The sequence below is a fragment of the Lagenorhynchus albirostris genome, chromosome X (genome assembly GCF_949774975.1).
Source record: "Lagenorhynchus albirostris chromosome X, mLagAlb1.1, whole genome shotgun sequence".
Taxonomy (NCBI): Eukaryota; Metazoa; Chordata; class Mammalia; order Artiodactyla; family Delphinidae; genus Lagenorhynchus; species Lagenorhynchus albirostris.
In genome coordinates, this window is record NC_083116.1 from 72139407 (window position 1) to 72161525 (window position 22119).

At 37.4% G+C, this 22119-nt stretch overlaps 1 protein-coding gene across 1 annotated transcript in view; it reads left to right on the plus strand.

The window, feature by feature from the left end:
- TEX11 (testis expressed 11) overlaps nt 1–22119 on the plus strand; it is a 353939-nt gene that overhangs the window by 244570 nt on the left and 87250 nt on the right. The window contains exons 19-20 of the mRNA XM_060137334.1: nt 5600–5702; nt 21843–21967. Of these exons, the coding sequence (XP_059993317.1) occupies nt 5600–5702; nt 21843–21967 (228 nt within the window). The remainder of the gene's footprint in view (nt 1–5599; nt 5703–21842; nt 21968–22119) is intronic.

Genomic DNA, 22119 nt, shown 5'->3' on the forward strand with positions numbered 1-22119 from the left:
AGATTAAAATGTTTTATTTTTTGTGTTTGCTTGTTTTTATGTATTATTTGTGTGAAAAGTATTATAAATCTATTACAGTACAGTACTATATAGCCGATTTTGTTAGTTGGGTACCTAGGCTAACTTTGTTGGACTTAGAAACAAATTGGACTTAGGAACGCGCTCTTGCAGTGGAACTTGTTCGTGTGTAGGGGAGTTACTGTAACGATCTAAATGTAAGAGCAGATACTATAAAACTCTTAGAGGAAAACATAGGCAGAACACTCTTTGACATAAATTGCAGCAATATCTTTTTGGATCCACCCCTAGAGTAATGAAAGTAAAAACAAAAATAAACGGGACCTAATTAAACTTAAAAACTTTTGCACATTAAAGGAAACTGTCAACAAAACGAAAAGACAACCACAGAATGGGAGAAAATATTTGCAAACAAAGTGACCAACAGGGGATTAATCTCCAAAATGTATAAATAGCTCATGCAGCTCAATAACAAAAAAAACCAGACAACCCAATCAAAAAAGGGGCTGAAGACCTAAATAGACATGTCTCCAGAGAAGACATACAGATGGCCAAAAAGCACATGAAAAGATGCTCAGCATCACTAATTATTAGAGAAACGCAAATCAGTAGTACAGTGATGTATCTCCTCACACCTGTCAGAATGGCCATCATCAAAAAGCCACAAACATGAGCTTCCCTGGTGGCGCAGTGGTTGCAAGCCCGCCTGCCAGTGCAGGGGACACGGGTTTGTGCCCCGGTCGGGGAGGATCCCACATGCTGTGGAGAAGCTAGGCCTGTGAGCCATGGCCGCTGGGCCTGCACGTCTGGAGCCTGTGCTCCGCAACAGGAGAGGCCACAGCAGTGAGAGGCCCACGTACCGCAAAAAAAAAAAAAAAAAAAAAAAAAAAGCCACAATAAATGCTGGAGAGAGTGTGGAGAAAAGGGAACACTCCTACACTCTTTGCGGGAATATAAATTGATACAACCACTATGGAGAACAGTATGGAGTTTTCTTAAAAAACTAAAAATAGAACTACCATATGGTCTAGCAGTCCCACTCCTGGGCATATATCTGGATAAAACCATAATTTGAAAAGATACATGCACCCCAATATTTATTGCAGCACTATTTACAACAGCCAAGACATGGAAAGAACCTAAATGTCCATTGACAGAGGAATGGATAAAGACGGTGTTGTACATATGTACAGTGGAGTATTACTCGGCCATAAAAAGAGTGAAATAACGCCATCCATAATGCAGCAACATGGATGGACCTAGAGATAATCATACTAAGTGAACTAAGACAGAGAAAGACAAATATCATATGAGATCACTTATATGTGGAATCTAAAAAGATGATACAAATGAACTTATTTACAAAACAGAAACCAACTCACAGACTTTGAAAACAAACTTATGGTTATCAAACGGGAAAGGTGGAGGGAGGTATAAATTAGGAGTTTGGGATCAACATATGCACACTACTATATATAAAATAGATAATCAACAAGGACGTCCTGTATAGCACAGGGAACTCTACTCAATATTCTCTAATCATCTATATGCGAAAAGACTCTGAAGAAGAATGGATATATGTATATGTATAATTGAACCACTTTGCCGTACACCTGAAACTAACAACACATTGTAAATCAACTATACCCCAATATAAAATAAAAATTAAATTGAATAAAAAGAACTTAAATCAACTATACCCCAATATAAAATAAAAATTAAATTGAATAAAAAGAACTTAAAAATAAAGTTTAGGGCTTCCCTGGTGGTGCAGTGGTTGAGAGTCCGCCTGCCGATGCAGGGGACACGGGTTCGTGCCCTGGTCCAGGAAGATCCCACATGCCGTGGAGCGGCTAGGCCCGTGAGCCATGGCCTCTGAGCCTGCGCATCTGGAGCCTATGCTCCGCATCGGGAGAAGCCACAACAGTGAGAGGCCTGCGTACCGCAAAAAAAAAAAAAAAATTAAAAATAAATTACTTAGGTCTAAAAAAAAGTACTATGTTGAACAGAAGTCGTGAGAATGAACATCCTTGTCTTGTTCCTGAATTTAGAGGAAAACCTTTCACATTTCACCACTGAGTATGTTGTTAGCTGTTTTTTTGTCATATGGCCTTTGTTATTTTGAGATAGGCTCCTTTTATACCCAGTTTTTTGAGAGCTTTTATTATGAAAGAGTGTTGAATTTTGTCAAATGCTTTATCTGTATCTGTTGAGAGAATCATAGTATTTTTATCTTTCATTCTTTTACTGTAATGCATTATTTTTATTGATTTGTGTATGAACCATCCTTGCATCCGAGGAATAAATTCCACTTGATCATGGTGTATGATCTTTTTAATGGGCTGTTGAATTCTGTTTGCTAGTATTTTGTTGAGAATGTTTGCATCTATATTCATCAGGGATATTGGCCTGTTGCTTTTTTCTTGTGGTATTTTTATCTGACTTTGGTATCAGGGTAATGCTGGCCTCGTGATATGAGTTTTGGAGTGTTCCCTCTTCAATTGGAAGAGTTTGAGAAAGATTGGCATTAATTCTTCTTCAAATGTTTGATATAAATCACCACTAAAACCATCTGGTCCTGGTATTTTCTTTGTTGGGCCGTTTTTGATTACTGATTCAGTCTCCTTATTATTGGTCTGTTCTGATTTTCTGTTTCTTCCTGATTCAGTCTTAGTGGGTTGTCTGTTTAACTTTGTTTCATTAATTTTTTTCTATTATCTTTCTAGTCTCTATTTCATTTATTTCTGCTCTAATCTTTAATTCCCTCTTGCTAAATTTGGGCTTAGTTTTTTCTTTATACTTCCTTGAGAAGTAAAGTTAGGTTGTTTATTTGAGATCTTTTCTTAATGTAGGCATTTATTGCTATAAACTTCCTTCTTAGAACTATCTTTGCTGCATTCCCTAAGCTTTGATATATTTTCTTTGTTGTTTTTGTTCTCAAAATACTTTATGATTTGCCTTTTGATTTCTTCTTTGATCCGTTGATTATTCAGGAGTGTGTTGTTTAATTTCCATGCATTTGTAAATTTTTCATTTTTCTTCATGTTATGTTTTTCTAGTTTCATGCCATTGCAGTGGGAAAAGATACTTGATATGATTACAGTCTTCTTAAATTTGTTAAGGCTTGCTTTCTGGCCCAATATATGATTTATCCTAGAATATGTTCCTTGTGTATGTGAGAGGAATATATATTCTGGTGCTGTTGAATGGAATGTTCTGTATGTGTCTATTCGGTCAGTTTTGTCTGTAGTGTTAGGTCCACTATTGATTAATTTTCTGTTTGGATACCTATGTATCGTTGAAAGTGGGTTTTGAAATGTTCCCTACTGTTATTTATTTCTATTACTCCCTTCAGTTCAGCTAATGTTTGCTTTAAATATTTAGTTGCTCTAGTGTTGAATGTGTATGTATATACGGTTGTGATATCCTCTTGATGAATTGACCCCTTTGTCACTATATGGTGTCCTTCTTTGTCTCTTGTGACTGATTTTGAGTAAAGTCTATTTTGTCTGATAATTATAGCCACTCTTGCTCTCTTTTTGTTACCATTTGCATGGAATATCTTTTTCCATCTCTTCACTTTCAGCTTATGTGTGTCCTTAAAGCTAAAGTTAGTCTCTTGTAGATAGCACATTGTTGGATCTTGTTTTTGTTTGTTTTTTATCCATTCAACCACTCTGTGTCTTTGATTGGATAGTTTAGTTCATTTACATTTAAATATTGACAGTTAAGTGCTTACTAGTCCCATCTTGTTAATTGTTTGAGTTTTTAGTTCCTCTCTTGCTTTTTTCCTTTTTGATTTATTTTTATAATGGTGTGTCCTAATTCCTTTATCATATATGTGTTTTGCAAATATTTTCTCCCATTTTGTGGCTTGCCTTTTCATTCTCTTAACAGTGTCTTTCACAGAGCAGAAGTTTCTAATTTTAGTGAAGTCCAGCTTCTTTTTTCTTTCATGAATTGTGCTTTCAGTGTTGTTTAAAAAGTCATCAGTAAACCAAATGTCACGTAGTTTTCCCCTATGTTACCTCTAAGAGTTCTGTAGTTTGAGGTCTTACATTTAGATTTATGATTGTTTTTGAATTAATTTTTGTGAAAGGTTTAAGGTCTGTGCTCAGATTTTTTTTCTTTTTTGCATGTGGATGTCCAGTTGTTCCAGCACCAATTGTTTTAAAAAGACTATCCTCATTTTTTTGTACTTCCTGGTTCCCCCTTCTACTAGTGTAGAAATTAATTACTGTTTGTATTCTTTTAATGATTGTCCTAAAAGAATAGAATCCTTACTTAACTGTCCACCATGTTTGTAGTCTCTCTCTGCTGCACTTTAGCTGCATATTTATTATGTCTTATCTTTCAGTTCACTAATTTTCTCTTCATCTGCTTATAAATTGCTGTTAGTAAGCCTATCCATTATGTTGCCATTTGGGTTATTATATCTTTCATTTCAAGTAGTTCTTTTTGCCCAAATCAGCAAGGTCACATTTTATAGTTTCTGTTTCTTATAAACTTGTGTGATGTGCAAAGTGTTCAACAACTGATACGGCTTGGGCAATTATCAGTCAGAATGGATACCAGCTGGAAACAACCACTGTAACTGTATCAATATGTACTATTGAATATCAACCTAGTTATATACTTTTTGAGCATATCTTTTATTTCCTTAAACTTTGAAAACAGAGATGTTTTATAGGCAGTTTTTGATACTTCTTTTATTTATATCCTGAGAATCTGTTTCTGCTGATTCTCATTTATGGTGTCTTGTTTCCTACTGTGCTTGATTTTTTTATGTTTCTACTCAAGATTCTTGAAAAATTATTTATGGAAATATTTTGAAGCCTAAGATGAAGGTATCTTCCCCCAGAGAGGATTTACATTTGCTTCTTCCTATGTTTGGGACCAATGAAAACTAAATTCATAGCTTGACATCTTTTGGCCTCCCATATAATGTAATTTGGGGCTGTAAATACATGAGAAAGTCTGTTTGTATTACACCTTAGGGACTGGTTTTCCGTACCCCATTTTGTTGGATTCTTCTCAGAACCAAGGTATCTTTCATTGCAGTCCCCTGAGGATGTGGATGAAAGTGGGTTTACTTCTGGTTTTCCCTTAGCCTAAAAGTGTGATCCCTTGAGCCTTGATGTCTATTTTCCTGACCTAGTAAGGTACATTAAAACTAAAGTTAACATTTGCCTAGGTTTACAAATGCCCAGCAGGAAAAAAAAAAGTAGCTTTAATTCTCCATTTACTTCTCTGGGACCTCACTTTTCCTTAGATATTGCTTGGTAATTGCTTTACTAGTCACTTGCTTTTGGAATTTAAAAAAAAAACGTTATCCAACATTTTTTGGTTGTTTTCAGTAGGAGGGTTGGTTTGACATATATAATGTGCCCTATTTTCAGAAGCAGAGTTCAGTATTTCCATAGCATTTTAATAGAACAGTTCTTCAAAGATTTTTCTCAGATTCATGTCTTTTCATTATGAGTATCCCTCAGCCATTGTGACTATGTTAATAGTATTAGTAAAATATGGTAAAGTCTTCCTTATATGCTTTGTAAAAGAAACCCAATATTTCTTTTTTCAGGCTAAAGAGGCGGTGACAGAAGCTGAACGACGTGATCCTACAAATATTTTCACTAAATTTTATGTATTCAGGATTGCAATCCTAGAGGGCAACTCTGACAGAGGTATAAATGTTATTTATGAGTTATATTTGACTGTTAACACAAAGAATAATTCTCTTTGGCCGTAATAGAGAAAAATAGCTTTTAAGACAATGGAGTCGAATATATATGCTAGCTTTCCTATGTAAAGATGATACAACCATACAAAAAGAAACTATGGAAGGTTGCATAAAAATAAAAGAACAGGGTTTGCCTATTGAAGGAGTAGGAACTAGGCAGATGTGGGGCAAGAATTGGGGGAAAGTCTTGTTCCTGTATACTTTTTTGTACTTTGTCATTTGAACCAGCCTATTAAAAATTAACTTTAAAAAACTGTGAGAGCAGGGAGAAATTATAATGCAGTCATTTAAGAATTGTCATTAGAGAATAGAAGTCTCCAGGATACCTTTTGATTGTACTTATTTGGGAAGTTATCGGTGAGAGATCTGGCCCTGAAATGTAGTTTCTCTCCACAGGGTTGACAGTGGTACAGTTGCTCACATGAACCTTATCCCATTAGTGCTTTGTCCTTTCCATTAAGTTAAGCGTAGTTTCCTAGCTAGTTGTCTGCACACACGTGTATCTTGACTTGGTCACAGATTTACCTGTGCTGTGATATTATTCCTGCTCAGCTCTGGGTAGCTGAGCAAATCCTGGAGCTGTTTGAGCTTCGGACTGGTTGCCCTTTGTGAAGGGCACAAGTAGAGAAATTGAGAAGCTTGAGTTAATGGGTTCAAACAGAATTTATACAAGTCCAATTAAGCAACTATTTGTGAATACCTACTAAATATGCAGTGGAGTCTGTTATTCACTCTGTAAGAAAAAGAAAGATGATTTATTCTGCTTTGAAAAAGAAATGTTCCACGGTAGTAAAGTATATCTGTATGTTAATTAAGGACTAACAAATTGGAATCAACTCTTTATCAAGGTTAATATTGCTGTTATGTCCATCATCAGGGTTTTCACTAGAGACTTCTGGGCATTTGTTTTTCTTGATATATTATGCTGAAGTATAGAAAAACTTGAACCTTTTGCCGGTAGAAATGGCAAAAAAAATAACCCCACACAACCAGATTTCCTTTTTTTTTTTAACATCTTTATTGGGGTATAATTGCTTTACAATGGTGTGTTAGTTTCTGCTTTATAACAAAGTGAATCAGTTATACATATACATATGTTCCCATACGTCTTCCCTGTTGCGTCTCCCTCCCTCCCACCCTCCCTATCCCACCCCTCCAGGCTGTCACAAAGCACCGAGCCGATATCCCTGTGCCATGCGGCTGCTTCCCACTAGCTATCTACCTTACGTTTGTTAGTGTGTATATGTCCATGACTCTCTCTCGCCCTGTCACAGCTCACCCTTCCCCCTCTCCATATCCTCAAGTCCGTTCTCCAGTAGGTCTGCGTCTTTACTCCTGTCTTACCCCTAGGTTGTTCATGACATTTTTTTTCTTAAATTCCATATATATGTGTTAGCATACGGTATTTGTCTTTTTCTTTCTGACTTACTTCACTCTGTATGACAGACTCTAGGTCTGTCCACCTCATTACAAATAGCTCAATTTCGTTTCTTTTTATGGCTGAGTAATATTCCATTGTATATATGTGCCACATCTTCTTTATCCATTCATCCGATGATGGGCACTTAGGCAGATTTCCTATTAAGGCTTTTCTTTTAACATTCTATTAAAATAAAATTATTTTACTTTTTTTTTTTTTTTTTTTTTTTTTTTGCGGTACGCGGGCCTCTCACTGCCGTGGCCTCTCCCGTTGTGGAGCACAGGCTCCGGACGCGCAGGCTCAGCGGCCATGGCTCACGGGCCCAGCCGCTCCATGGCATGTGGGATCCTCCAGGACTGGGGCACGAACCCATGCCCCCTGCATCAGCAGGTGGACTGTCAACCACTGCGCCACCAAGGAAGCCCTATTTTACTTTTTAAGCATAGCATTAGGTCAGTATTTTCATTTCTTCCCCAGTTATCTGTGTCCACTTTTTAGTCATGTTTATTGAAAATACATACAATAAAATTTACTCTTGCCTAGTGTATGATTTTATAAGGTTTATTTATATTAGTAATTCTATGAGTTTTGACAATTGCTTACAGTCATGTAGCCAGCACCACAATCAAGATATAGAACAAAAAAGTAACTCAGGCCCCTTTGTTGTCACTCCTTCCCACCACTTCCAGCCCTGATTCCTAGTAATCTCATTTCTATCCCTATAATTTTGCCTTTTCCAGAATGTCATATAAATGGAATCATATAGTATGAAGCTTTTTGAGCCTTCTTTCACTTAGCATAATACATTTGAAACTCATTCATACTGTTGTGTGTTCCCATAGTTTGTTCTTTTTTATTGCTAAGTAGTATTTCGTAAGTATGGATGTACCAAAATTTATACATTTACCAGTTGAAGGATATTTGGATGGTTTCCGGTTTGGGTGATTATAAATAAAGGTGCTATAAACATCTGTTTACAGATTTTGTGTGATGACAATATTTCACTTCTCTAGGGTAAATATCGAGGAATGGGTTTGCTGGGTTGTAAGTATATGTTTAACTTTGTTAGAAACTGCCAAACTCTTTTCTAAAGTGGCTGTACAGTTTTATGTTCTAACTAGCTATGTATGAAAGTTCGAGTTGATCTACAGCCTCACCAGCACTTGGAATTGTCTACTGATAAATTTCTTTAACCATTCTAATAATGAGGTAGAGATATAGTACTGTGATTATAATTAGCATTTCCACAGTGTCCAATATTTGACATCCATATATCTTCTTTGGTGGAGTGTTTGTACAGATCTTTTGCCCAGTTTTCTATAAGAAGCTTTGTGTTCTTATTGAGTTTCGAAGTTCTTTATATATTCTAGATACAAGTTATTTATCAGATATGTGTTTTACAAATTTTTCTTTTTATTTTCTTATCAGTGCATTTCATGACAAGATGATGAAGTCTAATTTATCTTCTTTTATGGATTTTTGGGTATTGTATCTAAGAAATCTTTACCTAATCCATGGTCACAAAAAATTTTCCCTGTTTTCTTCAAGAAATTTTACAGTTTTAGGTTTAAGTTTGTGGTTAGTTCTGTGGTCCATTTTGCATTAATTTTTTATATTTGACTTAAGGTGTGGATTGAAGTTCATTTTTTTTTGCACATGGTTACCTAATCATTCCAGCTTCATTTATTTAAAAATTCTGTCCTTTCCCAACTGATTGCCTTTGTACCTTTAATGAAAATCAATTGTCATATGTGCATGGGTCTCTTCTGGACTCTTCATTCTGTTCCACGGAACTACTCCTCTTTACCCCATTCCCACACTGTCTTGATTAATGTAGCTATGTAGTAAATTTGAAATCATGTAGTGTTAGTCCTCCAACTTTATTCTTCTCTTTTAAGTTGTTTGGGCTATTCTAAGTCCTTTGTATATCTCTGTGAATTTTAAATTTTAAATAAGTTTTTCAGTTTCTACAAAGGTAAATATTGATTGGGATTACACTGACTCTGTAGATCAGTTTGGAGAGAATTGACATCTTCCAACCTGTGAACAAGTTATATTTAGATCTTTAATTTCTCTCAGCAATCTTTTCTGTCTTTCAACATATAAGGTTTTGTGCACCTTTTGTCAGATTTATCGCTAAGTATACCATATTTTATGCTATTTCAAATGGCATTTTTAAAAATCCTTCAGTTTCTGACTGTTCATCGCAAGTATGTAGAAACAGAATTGACTTTTGTATATTGATTTGTATCCTACAGAGTTGCTAAACTCACTAGTTCCAGTGGCTTTCTTGTAGATTATTATGTTGTCTGTGAATAAAGACAATTTTACTTCTTCCTGTCCAATCTGGGTACAGTTTTTCATACTTTATTGTACTTGTTAGAATCTCCAGTAAAATTGGTAAAAAGCAGACATCCTTGACTTTTTCCTGATTTTAGAGGGAAAGCATCCAGTTTTCAATTATTAAGTATGATGTTAGCTGTAGGTTTTTCATAGATACCTTTTATCAGGTTGAGGAAGTTCCCTTCTGTTTCCTGTTTCCAGTTTCCAGGGAGTTTTTAATCAGGAGTGGATGTTGAATTTGGTCATATGATTTTTCTGCATCTATTGAAATGATCAACTTTTTAAAAACATTTTTGGAGTACAGTTGATTTACAATGTTGTGTTAGTTTCAGGTGTACAGCAAAGTGAACCTGTTATACCTATACATATATCCACTCCTTTTTAGATTCTTTTCCCGTGTAGGCCATAACAGAGTATTGAGTAGAGTTCCCTGTGCTATACAGCAGGTCCTTACTAGTTATCTATTTTATATATAGTAGTGTGTGTATGTCAATCCCAGTCTCCCAATTTACCCATCCCCCCCACCCCCGAACCATAAGTTTGTTTTCTACATCTGTAACTCTATTCTGGTTTTGTAGATAAGTTCATTTGTAACCTTTTTTTTAGATTCCACATATAAGCGATATCATATGATATTTGTCTTTGACTTACTTCATTCAGTATGACAATCTCTAGGTCTATCCATGTTGCTGCCAATGGAATTATTTCATTCTTCTTTATGGCTGAGTAATATTCCATTGTATATATGTACCACATCTTCTTTATCCATTCCTCTGTTGATGGAAATTTAGGTTGCTTCCATGTCCTGGCTATCATAAATAGTGCTGCAGTGAACATTGGGGTGCATGTATCTTTTCGAATTACGATTTTCTCCAGATATATGCCCAGGAGTGGGATTGCTGGATCATATGTTAGCTCTATTTTTAGTTTTTTAAGGAACCTGCATACTGTCCTCCATAGTGGCTGTACCAGTTTACATTCCCACTAAGAGTCTAATAGTGTTCCCTTTTCTCCACACCCTCTCCAGCATTTATAATTTGTAGACGTTTTGATGATGGCCATTCTGACCAGTGTGAGGTGATACCTCACTGTAGTTTTGATTTGCATTTCTCTGATAATTAGTGATGTTGAGCATCTTTTCATGTGTTTTTTAGCCATCTGTATGTCTTCTTTGGAGAAATGTTTATTTAGATCTTCTGCCTTTTTTTTTCTTTTTTGCGGTATGCGGGCCTCTCACTGTTGTGGCCTCTCCCGTTGCGGAGCACAGGCTCCCGAAGCTCAGGCTCAGCGGCCATGGCTCACGGGCCTAGCCACTCCGCGGCATGTGGGATCTTCCCAGACAGGGGCATGAACCCGTGTCCTCTGCATCGGCAGGTGGATTCTCAACCACTGCGCCACCAGGGAAGCCCTTCTGCCCATTTTTTGACAGGGTTTTTTTTTGTTTGGTTTTTTTTGTTTTTGATATTGACCTGCATGAGCTGTTTGTGTATTTTGGAGAGATTAATTTGTACTGGCACAAGAACAGAAATACACATCAATGGAACAGGATAGAAAGTCCAGAGATAAACCCACACACCTATGGTCAACTAATCTATGACAAAGTAGGGAAGAATATACAATGGAGAAAAGACAATCTCTTCAGTAAGTGGTGCTGGGAAAACTGGACGGCTATATGTAAAAGAATGAAATTAGAACACTCCCTAACACCATACAGAAAAATAAACTCAAAATGTATTAAAGACCTAGATATAAGGCTGGATACTATAAAACTCCTAGAGTAAAAAATAGGCAAAACACTCTTTGACATAACTCACAGTAACATCTTGTTTGTTTGTTTGTTTGTTTGTTTGCGGTACGCGGGCCTCTCACTGTTGTGGCCTCTCCCATTGCGGAGCACAGGCTCCGGACGCACAGGCCCAGTGGCCATGGCTCACGGGCCCAGCCGTTCCGCGGCATGTGGGATCCTCCCGGACCGGGGCACGAACCCGTGTCCCCTGCATCGGCAGGCGGACTCTCAGCCACTGTGCCACCAGGGAAGCCCCACAGTAACGTCTTTTTTGATCCCCCTCCTAGAGTAATGAAAGTAAAAACCAAAAATGAACAAATGGAACCTAATTAAACTTAAAAACTTTTGCCCAGCAAAGGAAACCACAAACAAAACAAAAAGACAATCCGCAGAATGGGAGAAAACATTTGGAAATGAAATGATCATTTTTTTTTTAAAGTTTGTTAATATGGTCAGTTACATTGATTTTTTTCAACAGATAAACCAATGCTGCATTCCTGGGATAAGCTCCACTTAGTCATGATGTGTTCTTTTTTTAAATATAATGTTAGATTTTATTTGCTAACAGTTTAAGGATATTTGTACCTGTGTCCATGAGTGATACTGGTCTCTAGTTTTCCTGTAATGTTTTCGGGTTTGCAATTAGGGTAATGCTTACTACATAGAATGAATTGGAAAATACACCCTCTTTTTCCATCTTCTAGAAGAATTTGTGTTGCTCAGTTGGTATTATTTCTTTGTTAAATGTTTGCTAGAGTTCACAAGTGAAGCCATCTGGGGCTGGAGTTTTCTTTATGAGAAGGTTTTTAATTATAAACTCAATTTCTTTAATAGACAAAAGGTTTCTTCAGGTTATCTATTATTTCCAAACTGAGCTTTGGTAGTTTGTGTCTTTCAAGAAATTTGTCTGTTTTATCTAAGTTGTTGAAATTATTGGCCTAAAGTCATTCATTATATCATCCATTATCCTTCTGACATCTGTCAAATCTTTAGTGATGTCACCTTTATCATTCCTGATATTTGTAATTTGTGTCTTCTCTCTTTTCTCCCTGTCAGAGTGGCTACAAGTTGATCAATGTTATTGCTCTCAAAGAACCAGCTTTTGGTTTCATTAATTTTTCTCTATTGTTTTTTTCTGTTTTCTATTTCAGTTATTAATGTTCTGATCTTTATCATTTCCATTCTTCTACTTACTTTGAGTTTCATTTGCTCTTTCTTTTCTGGTTTCCAAAGGTGAAAGCTGACGTCATTGATTTAAGACTTTTATTCTGGTTTAACATAAACAGTTAATGCTCTAAATTACCTTCTAAGTATTGCTTTAGTGACAATACACAAATTTTGATATATTGTGTTTTCATTTTAATTCATTTCAAAATACTTTGCAATATGACCGTTGACTCCAGTGTAAACCCATGGATTATTTAGAAGTATGCTATTTATTTTCCAAACATTTGCAGATTTCCAGAGAACTTTTCTATTAATTTAATTCTGTTTTAGTGTAAGATCATAAGTTTGTATGACTTGAATCTTTTAAAATATGTTGATGCTTTTTATATGGCTCAGAATATTCTCTTTCTCGGTAAATGTTCCATGTGCACCAGAGGGGAATGTGTATTTTGCTGGTGTAAGGTCAAGTGTTCTATAAATGTCAGTCAGGTAAAGTTGATTAATAGTGTTAAATATCCTTGCTGATTTTCTGTCTACTTCTCCTGTCAGTTATTTGAGAGAGGTTATTGAAATCTTGGACAATAATTATGGATTTGTTTATTACTCCTCATAGTTCTATCAGTTTTTGCTTCTTGTATTTTGAAATTTTGTTATTGGATACATAAACATTTAGGATTATGTCCTCATAATGAATTGATTCCTTTACCATCATGAAATAACCTACTACCACTGGTAATAATCTTTGCTCTGAAGTCTATTTTGTCTGATATTAATATAACCCCTCCAGCTTTCTTTTGATTATCTCTACTATATATATATTATCCCATCATTTTCTTTTAACCAATTTTGGCTTTATATTTAAAGTGTGTTTCTTGTAGGTAGCATATAGTTTAAAGTTGCTTTCTTCAATTCAATCTACCTCTCTTTTTTTTTTACATCATTATTGGAGTATAATTGCTTTACAATGGTGTGTTACTTTCTGCTTTATAACAAAATGAATCAGCTATACATACACATATATCCCCATATCTCCGCCCTCTTGCGTCTCCCTCCCACCCCTCTGGGGGTCAGAAAGCACCAAGCTTATCTTCCTGTGCTATGTGGCTGCTTCCCACTAGCTATCTATTTTACATTTGGTAGTGTATATATGTCCATGCCACTCTCTTACTGCGTCCCAGCTTACCCTTCCCAATCCCCATGTCCTCAAGTCCATTCTCTACATCTGCATCTTTATTCCTGTCCTGCCCCTAGGATCTTCGGAACCATGTATTTTTTTTTAGATTCCATATATATGTGTTAGCATACAGTATTTGTTTTTCTTTCTGACTTATTTCACTCTGTATGACAGACTCTAGGTCCGTCCACCTCACTACAAGTAACTCAATTTCGTTTCTTTTTATGGATGAGTAATATTCCATTGTATATATGCGCCACATCTTCTTTATGCATTCATCTGTCAGTGCACACTTAGGTTGCTTGCATGTCCTGGCTACTGTAGATAGAGCTGCAGTGAACATTTTGGTACATGTCTCTTTTTAAATTATGGTTTTCTCAGGGTATATGCCCAGTAGTGGGATTGCTGGGTCATATGGTAGTTCTATTTTTAGTTTTATAAGGAACTTCCATAACTGTTCTCCATAGTGGCTGTATCAATTTACATTCCCAACAACAGTGCAAGAGGGTTCACTTTTCTCCGCACCCTCTCCAACATTTACTGTTTGTAGATTTTTTGATGCTGGCCATTCTGACTGGTGTGAGCTGATACCTCATTGTAGTTTTGATTTGCATTTCTCTCATGATTAGTGATGTTGAGCATCCTTTCATGTGTTTTTTGGCAATCTGTATATCTTCTTTGGAGAAATGTCTATTTAGGTCTTCTGCCCATTTGTGGACTGGGTTGTTTGTGTTTTTTTTATACTGAGCTGCATGTGCTGCTTGTATATTTTGGAGATTAATCCTTTGTCAGTTGCTTCATTTACAAACATTTCCTCCCATTCTGAGGGTTCTCTTTTCATCTTGTTTGTGTTTTCCTTTGCTATGCAAAAGATTTTAAGTTTCATTAGGTCCCATTTGTTTATTTTTGTTTTTATTACCATTTCTCTAGGAGGTGGGTCAAAAAGGATCTTGCTGTGATTTATGTCATAGAGTGTTCTGCCTATGTTTTCCTCTAAGAGTTTGATAGTGTCTGGCCTTACATTTAGGTCTTTAATCCATTTTGAGTTTAGTTTTGTGTATGGTGATCCATTTTGAGTTTTTTTTGTGTATGGTGTTAGGGAGTGTTCGAATTTCATTCTTTTACATGTACTGTCCAGTTTTCCCAGTGCTACTTATTGAAGAGTCTGTCTTTTCTCCATTGTATGTTCTTGCCTCCTTCATCAAAGATAAGGTGACCATATGTACATGGGTTTATCTCTGGGCTTTCTATCCTGTTCCATTGATCTATGTTTCTGTTTTTGTGCCAGTACCATACTGTCTTGATTATTGTAGCCTCGTAGTATAGTCTGAAGTCCAGAGCCTGATTCCTCTAGCTCCGTTTTTCTTTCTCAAGATTGCTTTGGCTATTCGGGGTCTTTTGTGTTTCCCTACAAGTTGTGAAATTTTTTCTTCTAGTTCTATGAAAAATGCCATTGGTAGTTGGATAGGAATTGCATTCAATCTGTACATTGCTTTGGGTAGTATAGTCATTTTCACAGTGTTGATTCTTCCAATCCAAGAACATGGTATATCTCTCCATCTGTGTGTATCATCTTTAATTTCTTTCATCAGTGTCTTATAGTTTTCCGCGTACAGGTCTGTTGTCTCCTTAGGTAGGTTTATTCCTAGGTATTTTATTCTTTTTGTTGCAGTGGTAAATGGAAGTGTTTCCTTAATTTCTCTTTGACATTTTTCATCTTTAGTGTATAGGAATGCAAGCGATTTCTGTGCATTAATTAATTTTGTGTCCTGCTACTTTACCAAATTCATTCATTAGCTCTAGTAGTTTTCTGATAGAATCTTTAGGATTCTCTATGTATAGTATCATGTCATCTGCAAATAGTGACAGCTTTACTTCTTTTCCCATTTGGATTCCTTTTATTTCTTTTTCTTCTCTGATTGCTGTGACTATAACTTCTAAAACTATGTTGCATATTGATGGTGAGAGTGGACAACCTTGTCTTGTTCCTGATCGTAGAGGAAATGGTTTCAGTTTTTCACTATTGAGAACGATGTTGGCTGTGGGTTTGTCATATATGGCCTTTATTATGTTGAGGTAAGTTCCCTCTATGCCTACATTCTGGAGGGTTTTTATCATAAATGTGTGTTGAATTTTGTCAAAAGCTTTTTCTGCATCTAATGAGATGATCGTGTGGTTTTTCTCCTTGAATTTGTTAATATGGTTTATCACATTGATTGATTTACATATATTGAAGAATTCTTGCATTCCTGAGATAAACCCCACTTGATCATGGTGTATGATCCTTTTAATTTGCTGTTGGATTCTGCTTGCGAGTATTTTGTTGAGGATTTTTGCATCTATGTTCATCAGTGATATTGGCCTGTAGTTTTCTTTCCTTGTGACATCTTTGTTTTTGTTTTTTGGCGGTACGCGGGCCTCTCACTGCCGTGGCCTCTCCCGCCGCAGAGCACAGGCTCCGGACGCGCAGGCTCAGTGGCCGTGGCTCACAGACCCAGCCGCTCTGCGGCATGTGGGATCTTCCTGGACCGGGACACGAACCCGTGTACCCTGCATCGGCAGGCGGACTCTCAACCAGTGTGCCACCAGGAAAGCCCTGTGACATCTTTGCCTGGTTTTGGTATCAGGGTGATGTTGGCCTCATAGTATGAGTTTGGGAGTGTTCCTCCCTCTGCTATATTTTGGAAGAGTTTGAGTAGGATAGGTATTGCTCTTCTCTAAATATATGTTAGAGTTCACCTGTGAAGCCTTCTGGTCCTGGGCTTTTTATGTTAGAAGATTTTTAATCACAGTCTCAATTTCACTGCTTGTGTTGGTCTGTTTATATTTTCTATTTCTTCCTGGTTCAGTCTCGGAAGGTTGTGCATTTCTGAGAATTTGTCCATTTCTTCCAGGTTGTCCATTTTATTGGCATATAGTTGCTTGTAGTAATCTCTCATGATCCTTTGTATTTCTGCAGTGTCAGTTGTTACTTTCTTTTCATTTTTAAATCTACTGATTTGAGTCTTCTCCCTTCTTTTCTTGATGAATCTACCTAATGGTTTATCAATTTTGTCTGTCTTCTCAAAGAACCAGCTTTTAGTTTTATTGATCTTTGCTGTCGTTTCCTTCATTTCTTCATTTATTTCTGATCTGATCTTTATGATTTTTTTCCTTCTGCTAACTTTGGGGGTTTTTGGTTCTTTTTTCTCTAACTGCATTAGGTGTAAAGTTAGGTTGTTTATATGAGATGTTTCTGGTTTCTTGAGGTAGGATTGTATTGTTGTGAACTTCCCTCTTAGAACTGCTTTTGCTGCATCCCATGGGTTTTGGGTCGTCATGTTTTCATTGTCATTTGTCTCTAGGTATTTTTTGATTTCCTCTTTGATTTCTTCAGTGACCTCTTGGTTATATAATAGTGTATTTTTTAGTTTCCACATGTTCGTACTTTTTACAGATTTTTTTCTGTAATTGATATCTAGATTCATAGCTTTGTGGTCAGAAAAGATACTTGATACAATTTCAATTTTCTTAAATTTAGCAAGGCTTGATTTCTGACCCACAGTATGATCTGTCCTGGAGAATGTTGCATGAGCACTTGAGAAGAAAATGTATTCTGTTGTTTTTGGATGCAATAATTCTGTAAATTATCAGTTAATTATCAGTTAAGTCGTCTTGTTTAGTATATTATTTAAAGCTTGGTTTCCTTATTTATTTTCATTTTGGATAATCTGTCCGTTGGTGAAAGTGGTGTGTTAAAGTCCCCTGCTATGACTGTGTTACTGTCGATTTCCCCTTTTATGGCTGTTAGCATTTGCTGTTAGGAGCATAAATATTTACAATTGTTATATGTTTTTCTTGGATTGATCCCTTGATCATTATGTAGTGTCCTTCTTTGTCTCTTTTAATAGTGTTTATTTTAAAGTCTATTTTGTCGGATATGAGAATTGCTACTCCAGCTTTCTTTCGATTTCCAATTGCGTGGAGTATCTTTTTCCATCCCCTCACTTTCAGTCTGTATGTGTCCCTAGGTCTGAAGTGGGTCTTTTGTAGACAGCGTATATATGGGTCTTATTTTTGTATCCATTCAGCCAGTCTGTGTCTTTTGGTGGGAGCATTTAATCCATTTACATTTAAGGTAGTTATCGATATGTATGTTCCTATTACCATTTTCTTAATTGTTTTGGGTTTGTTATTGTAGGTCTTTTCCTTCTCTTGTGTTTCCTGCCTATAGAAGTTGCCTTTGCATTTATTGTAAAGCTGGGTTGGTCGTGCTGAATTCTCTTAGCTTTTGTGTGTCTGTCAAGGTTTTAATTTCTCTATTGAATCTCAATGAGATCCTTGCTGGGTAGAGTAATCTTGGTTGTAGGTTTTTTCTTTTCATCACTTTAAATATGTCCTGCCACTCCCTTCTGGCTTGCAGAGTTTTTGCTGAAAGGTCAGCTGTTAACCTAATGGGGATTCCCCTGTATGTTATTTGTTGCTTTTCCCCTGCTGCTTTTAATAATTTTTCTTTTCATTTAAGTTTTGATAGTTTGATTAATATTTGTCTTCACATGTTTCTCCTTGGATTTATCATGTATGGGACTCTCTGCGGTTCCTGGAATTGATTGACTATTTCCTTTCCCATGTTACGGAAGTTTTCAACTATAATCTCTTCAAATATTTTCTCAGTCCCTTTCTTTTTCTCTTCTTCTTCTGGGACCCCTATGATTCGAATGTTGGTGCATTTAATGTTGTCTCAAAGGTCTCTGAGACTGTCCTGAATTCTTTTCATTCTCTTTTCTTTATTCTGCTCTGTGGTAGTTATTTCCACTATTTTATTTCCCAGGTCACTTTTCCGTTCTTCTGCCTCAGTTATTCTACTATTGATTCCTTCTAGAGAATTTTAATTTCATTTATTATTGTGTTGTTCATCATTCTTTGTTTGCTCTTTAGTTCCTTTTGATCCTTGTTAAATGATTCTTGTATTTTCTCCATTCTGTTTCCAAAATTTTGGATCATCTTTACTATCATTATTCTGAATTCTTTTTCAGGTAGACTGCCTATTTCGTCTTCACTTGTTAGGTCTGGTGGGTTTTTGCCTTCCTCCTTCATCTGCTGTGTGTTTCTTTGTCTTCTCATTTTGCTTAACTTACCGTGTTTGCCGTCTTCTTTTTGCAAGCTGCAGGTTCTTAGTTCTTGTTGTTTTTGGTGTCCGCTCCCAGTGGGTAAGTTTGGTTCAGTGGATTGTGTAGGCTTCCTGGTGGAGCTCACTGGTGCCTGTGTTCTGTTGGATGAGGCTGGATCTTGTCTTTCTGATGGGCAGGACTGCGCCCGGTGGTGTGTTTTGGGGTGTCTGTGACCTTATTATGATTTTAGGCAGCCTTTCTGCTAGTGGGTCGTGTTTTGTTCCTGTCTTGCTAGGTGTTTGGCATAAGGTGTCCAGCACTGTAGCTTGCTGGTCATTGAGTGGAGCTGGTCGTAGCGTTGAGATGGAGATCTCTGGGAGAGCTTTCGCTGTTTGATAATACATGGAGCAGGGAGGTCTCCTGTGGTCCAATGTCCTGAACTCGGGTCTCCCACCTCAGAGGCACAGGCCTGACACCCAGCTGGAGCACCAACACCCTGTCAGCCACACAGCTCGGAGGAAAAGGAGAAAAAAGGAAAGAAAGAAAGAAAAATAAAATAAAATGGAATTATTAAAATAAAATATTAAACATTAAAAAGTAATAAAAAAAGAAAGAAAGAAGAGAGCAACCAAACCAAAAAACCAATCCAACAATGATAACAAGTGCTAAAAACTATAGTAAAAAAAACCCAAAACAGTGGACAGACAGAACCCTAGGACAAATGGTAAAAGCAAACCTATACAGACAAAATCACCTACACATATACACGCATGAAAAGTGAAAAAGGAAAAAGTATATGTATCTATATATTAAAAAAAAGGAAGAGAGCAACCAAGTCAATACACAAATCTACCAGTGATTATAAACTCTAAATATTGAAATACGATAAACATAAAACCAAAAACAAATTAGATGCAGAAAGCAAACCCCAAGTCTACATTTGCTCCCAAAATCCACCGCCTCAATTTTGGGATGATTCGTTGTCTATTCAGGTATTCCAGAGATGCAGGGTACATCAAGTTGAATGTGGAGATTTAATCCACTGCTCCTGAGGCTGCTGGGAGAACCTTCCCTTTCTCTTCTTTGTTCGCACAGCTCCTGGGATTCAGCTTTGGATTTGGCTCCGCCTCTGCGTGTAGGTCTCCTGAGGGCATCTGTTTTTCTGCTCAGACAGGGAAAAAAAGTAGCAGCTGATTAAGGGGCTCTGGCTCACTCAGGCCAGGGGGAGGGAGGGGTACGGAATGTGTGGCGAGCCTGTGGCGGCAGAGGCCAGCGTGAAGTTGCAACAGCCTGAGGCATGCCGTATGTTCTCCTGGGGAAGTTGTCCTTGGATCATGGGACCCTGGCCGTGGTGGGCTGCACAGACTTTCGGGAGGGGCTGTGTGGATAGTGACCTGTGCTTGCACACAGGCTTCTTGGTCCTGCAGCAGCAGCCTTAACGTTTCATGCCCGTCTCTGGTGTCTGTGCTGATAAACGCAGCTCTCATCTGTCTCTGGAGCTTGTTTAGGCAGTGGTCTGAATTGCCTCTCCTTGCACACCCTGAAACAATGGTCTCTTTCCTCTTAGGCAGTTCCAGACTTTCTCCCAGACTCCCTCCCGTCTAGCTTTGGTGCCCTAGCCCCCTTCAGGCTGTGTTCAGCCAGCCAACCCCAGTCCTCTCCCTGGGACCTGACCTCCGACTCCGGAGCTTCAGCTCCCAGCCCCTGCCCACCCCAGCGGGTGAGCAGACAAGCCTCTCAGGCTGGTGAGTGCTGGTCGGCACTGATCCTCTGTGCGGGAATCTCTCTGCTTTGCCCTCTGCACCCCTATTTCTGCACTCTCCTCCATGGCTCTGAAGCTTCCCCTCCAACCCCCCTGCCCCCAGTCTCTGCCAGTGAAGGGCCTTCCTAGTGTATAGAAACTTTTCCTCCTTCACAGCTCCCTCCCAGAGGTGCAGGTCCTGTCCCTATTCTTTTGTCTCTGTTTTTTCTTTTTCCTTTTGCCCTACCCAGGTACATGGGTATTTTCTTGCCTTTTGGGAAGTCTGAGGTCTTCTTCCAGCGTTCAGTAGGTGTTCTCTAGGAGTTGTTTCACAAGTAGATGTATTTCTGATGTATTTGTGGGGGGGAAGGTGATCTCCACGTCTTACTCCTCCACCATCTTAAAGGTCTCTCTATCTCTGTCTTTTAATTGGATCATCTAGACCATTTATATATATATATATATATATATATATATTTTTTTTTTTTTTTTTTTTGCGGTACATGGGCCTCTCACTGTTGTGGCCTCTCCCATTGCGGAGCACAGGCTCTGGACTCGCAGGCTCAGTGGCCATGGCTCACGGGCCTAGCCGCTCCGTGGCATGTGGGATCTTCCCGGACCAGGGCACGAACCCGTGTCCCCTGCATCGGCAGGCGGACTCTCAACCACTGCGCCACCAGGGAAACCCTAGACCATTTATATTTTAACGTGATTACTGATATGGCTAAGTTTAAATTTAGCATCTTGTTATTTGTCTTCTAGTTGTCCTATCTGGTCTTTGTTGCCATTTTTCTTTTTTCTGCCCTTCTTTTAGATTAATTAATATTTTATAATTATGTTTATCTCATTCTTTGGCTTATTAGGTATAACTTTTTGTTTTGTTATTTTAGTTGTTACTTAAGGCCTATAGTACATATATATCTAACTTATCATGGTCTAACTTTAAGACATATAAGGAAATATAATACCACCATTCTTTTTTTTTACTTTATTCTGTATTAGAATCCACTATGTGGATGTGCCAAATTGTATTTAACCCATACATTATTGATGAAATTTAGGTTCATTCCATATTTCACTCTTACAAAAAATTGCTGTGTGAACATATTTGTATGTTTTTATTCACTTTTCGGATGTATCCATGGAATAAATTCATAGAGGTGAATTGCCTAGTTGGGCATTTTTGTGACATTCAAGTCCTCCTTGACAGTTCAGCAATTTAGATGACTTTATGAAAATTTATATTTTAAAGATATTAATGCTCTTAAAACAAATTCCAAAGTCATTGGGATATAATTAACCAGAGATAGCTATTATCTTTGATAAGAGTATCTCATTTTTTAATTGTTTCCTTGTTTTTCAGCTTTGCAGGCAATTGCTCCTTCAGAGAATTTATTAAGAGCTGAAGAACAAGAAGAGAATGATGTAGTTACAAATAGAAGTTTAGTTTCCATGTTCTTCAGTTTAGCTGCCCAGTGTGCTCTTCAGGTAATTCTTATGTACCCATCTATGAGATTTTTACCTCTTTTCCATTTTCAGAGACAATTAGAATGGAATCATCATCAGTTAGGCACAGGAGAGGCCTTTCTTTACCCTCTATTTTGCCTCATTGTTTTCACACCAAGCTTTGTTGCAGAATT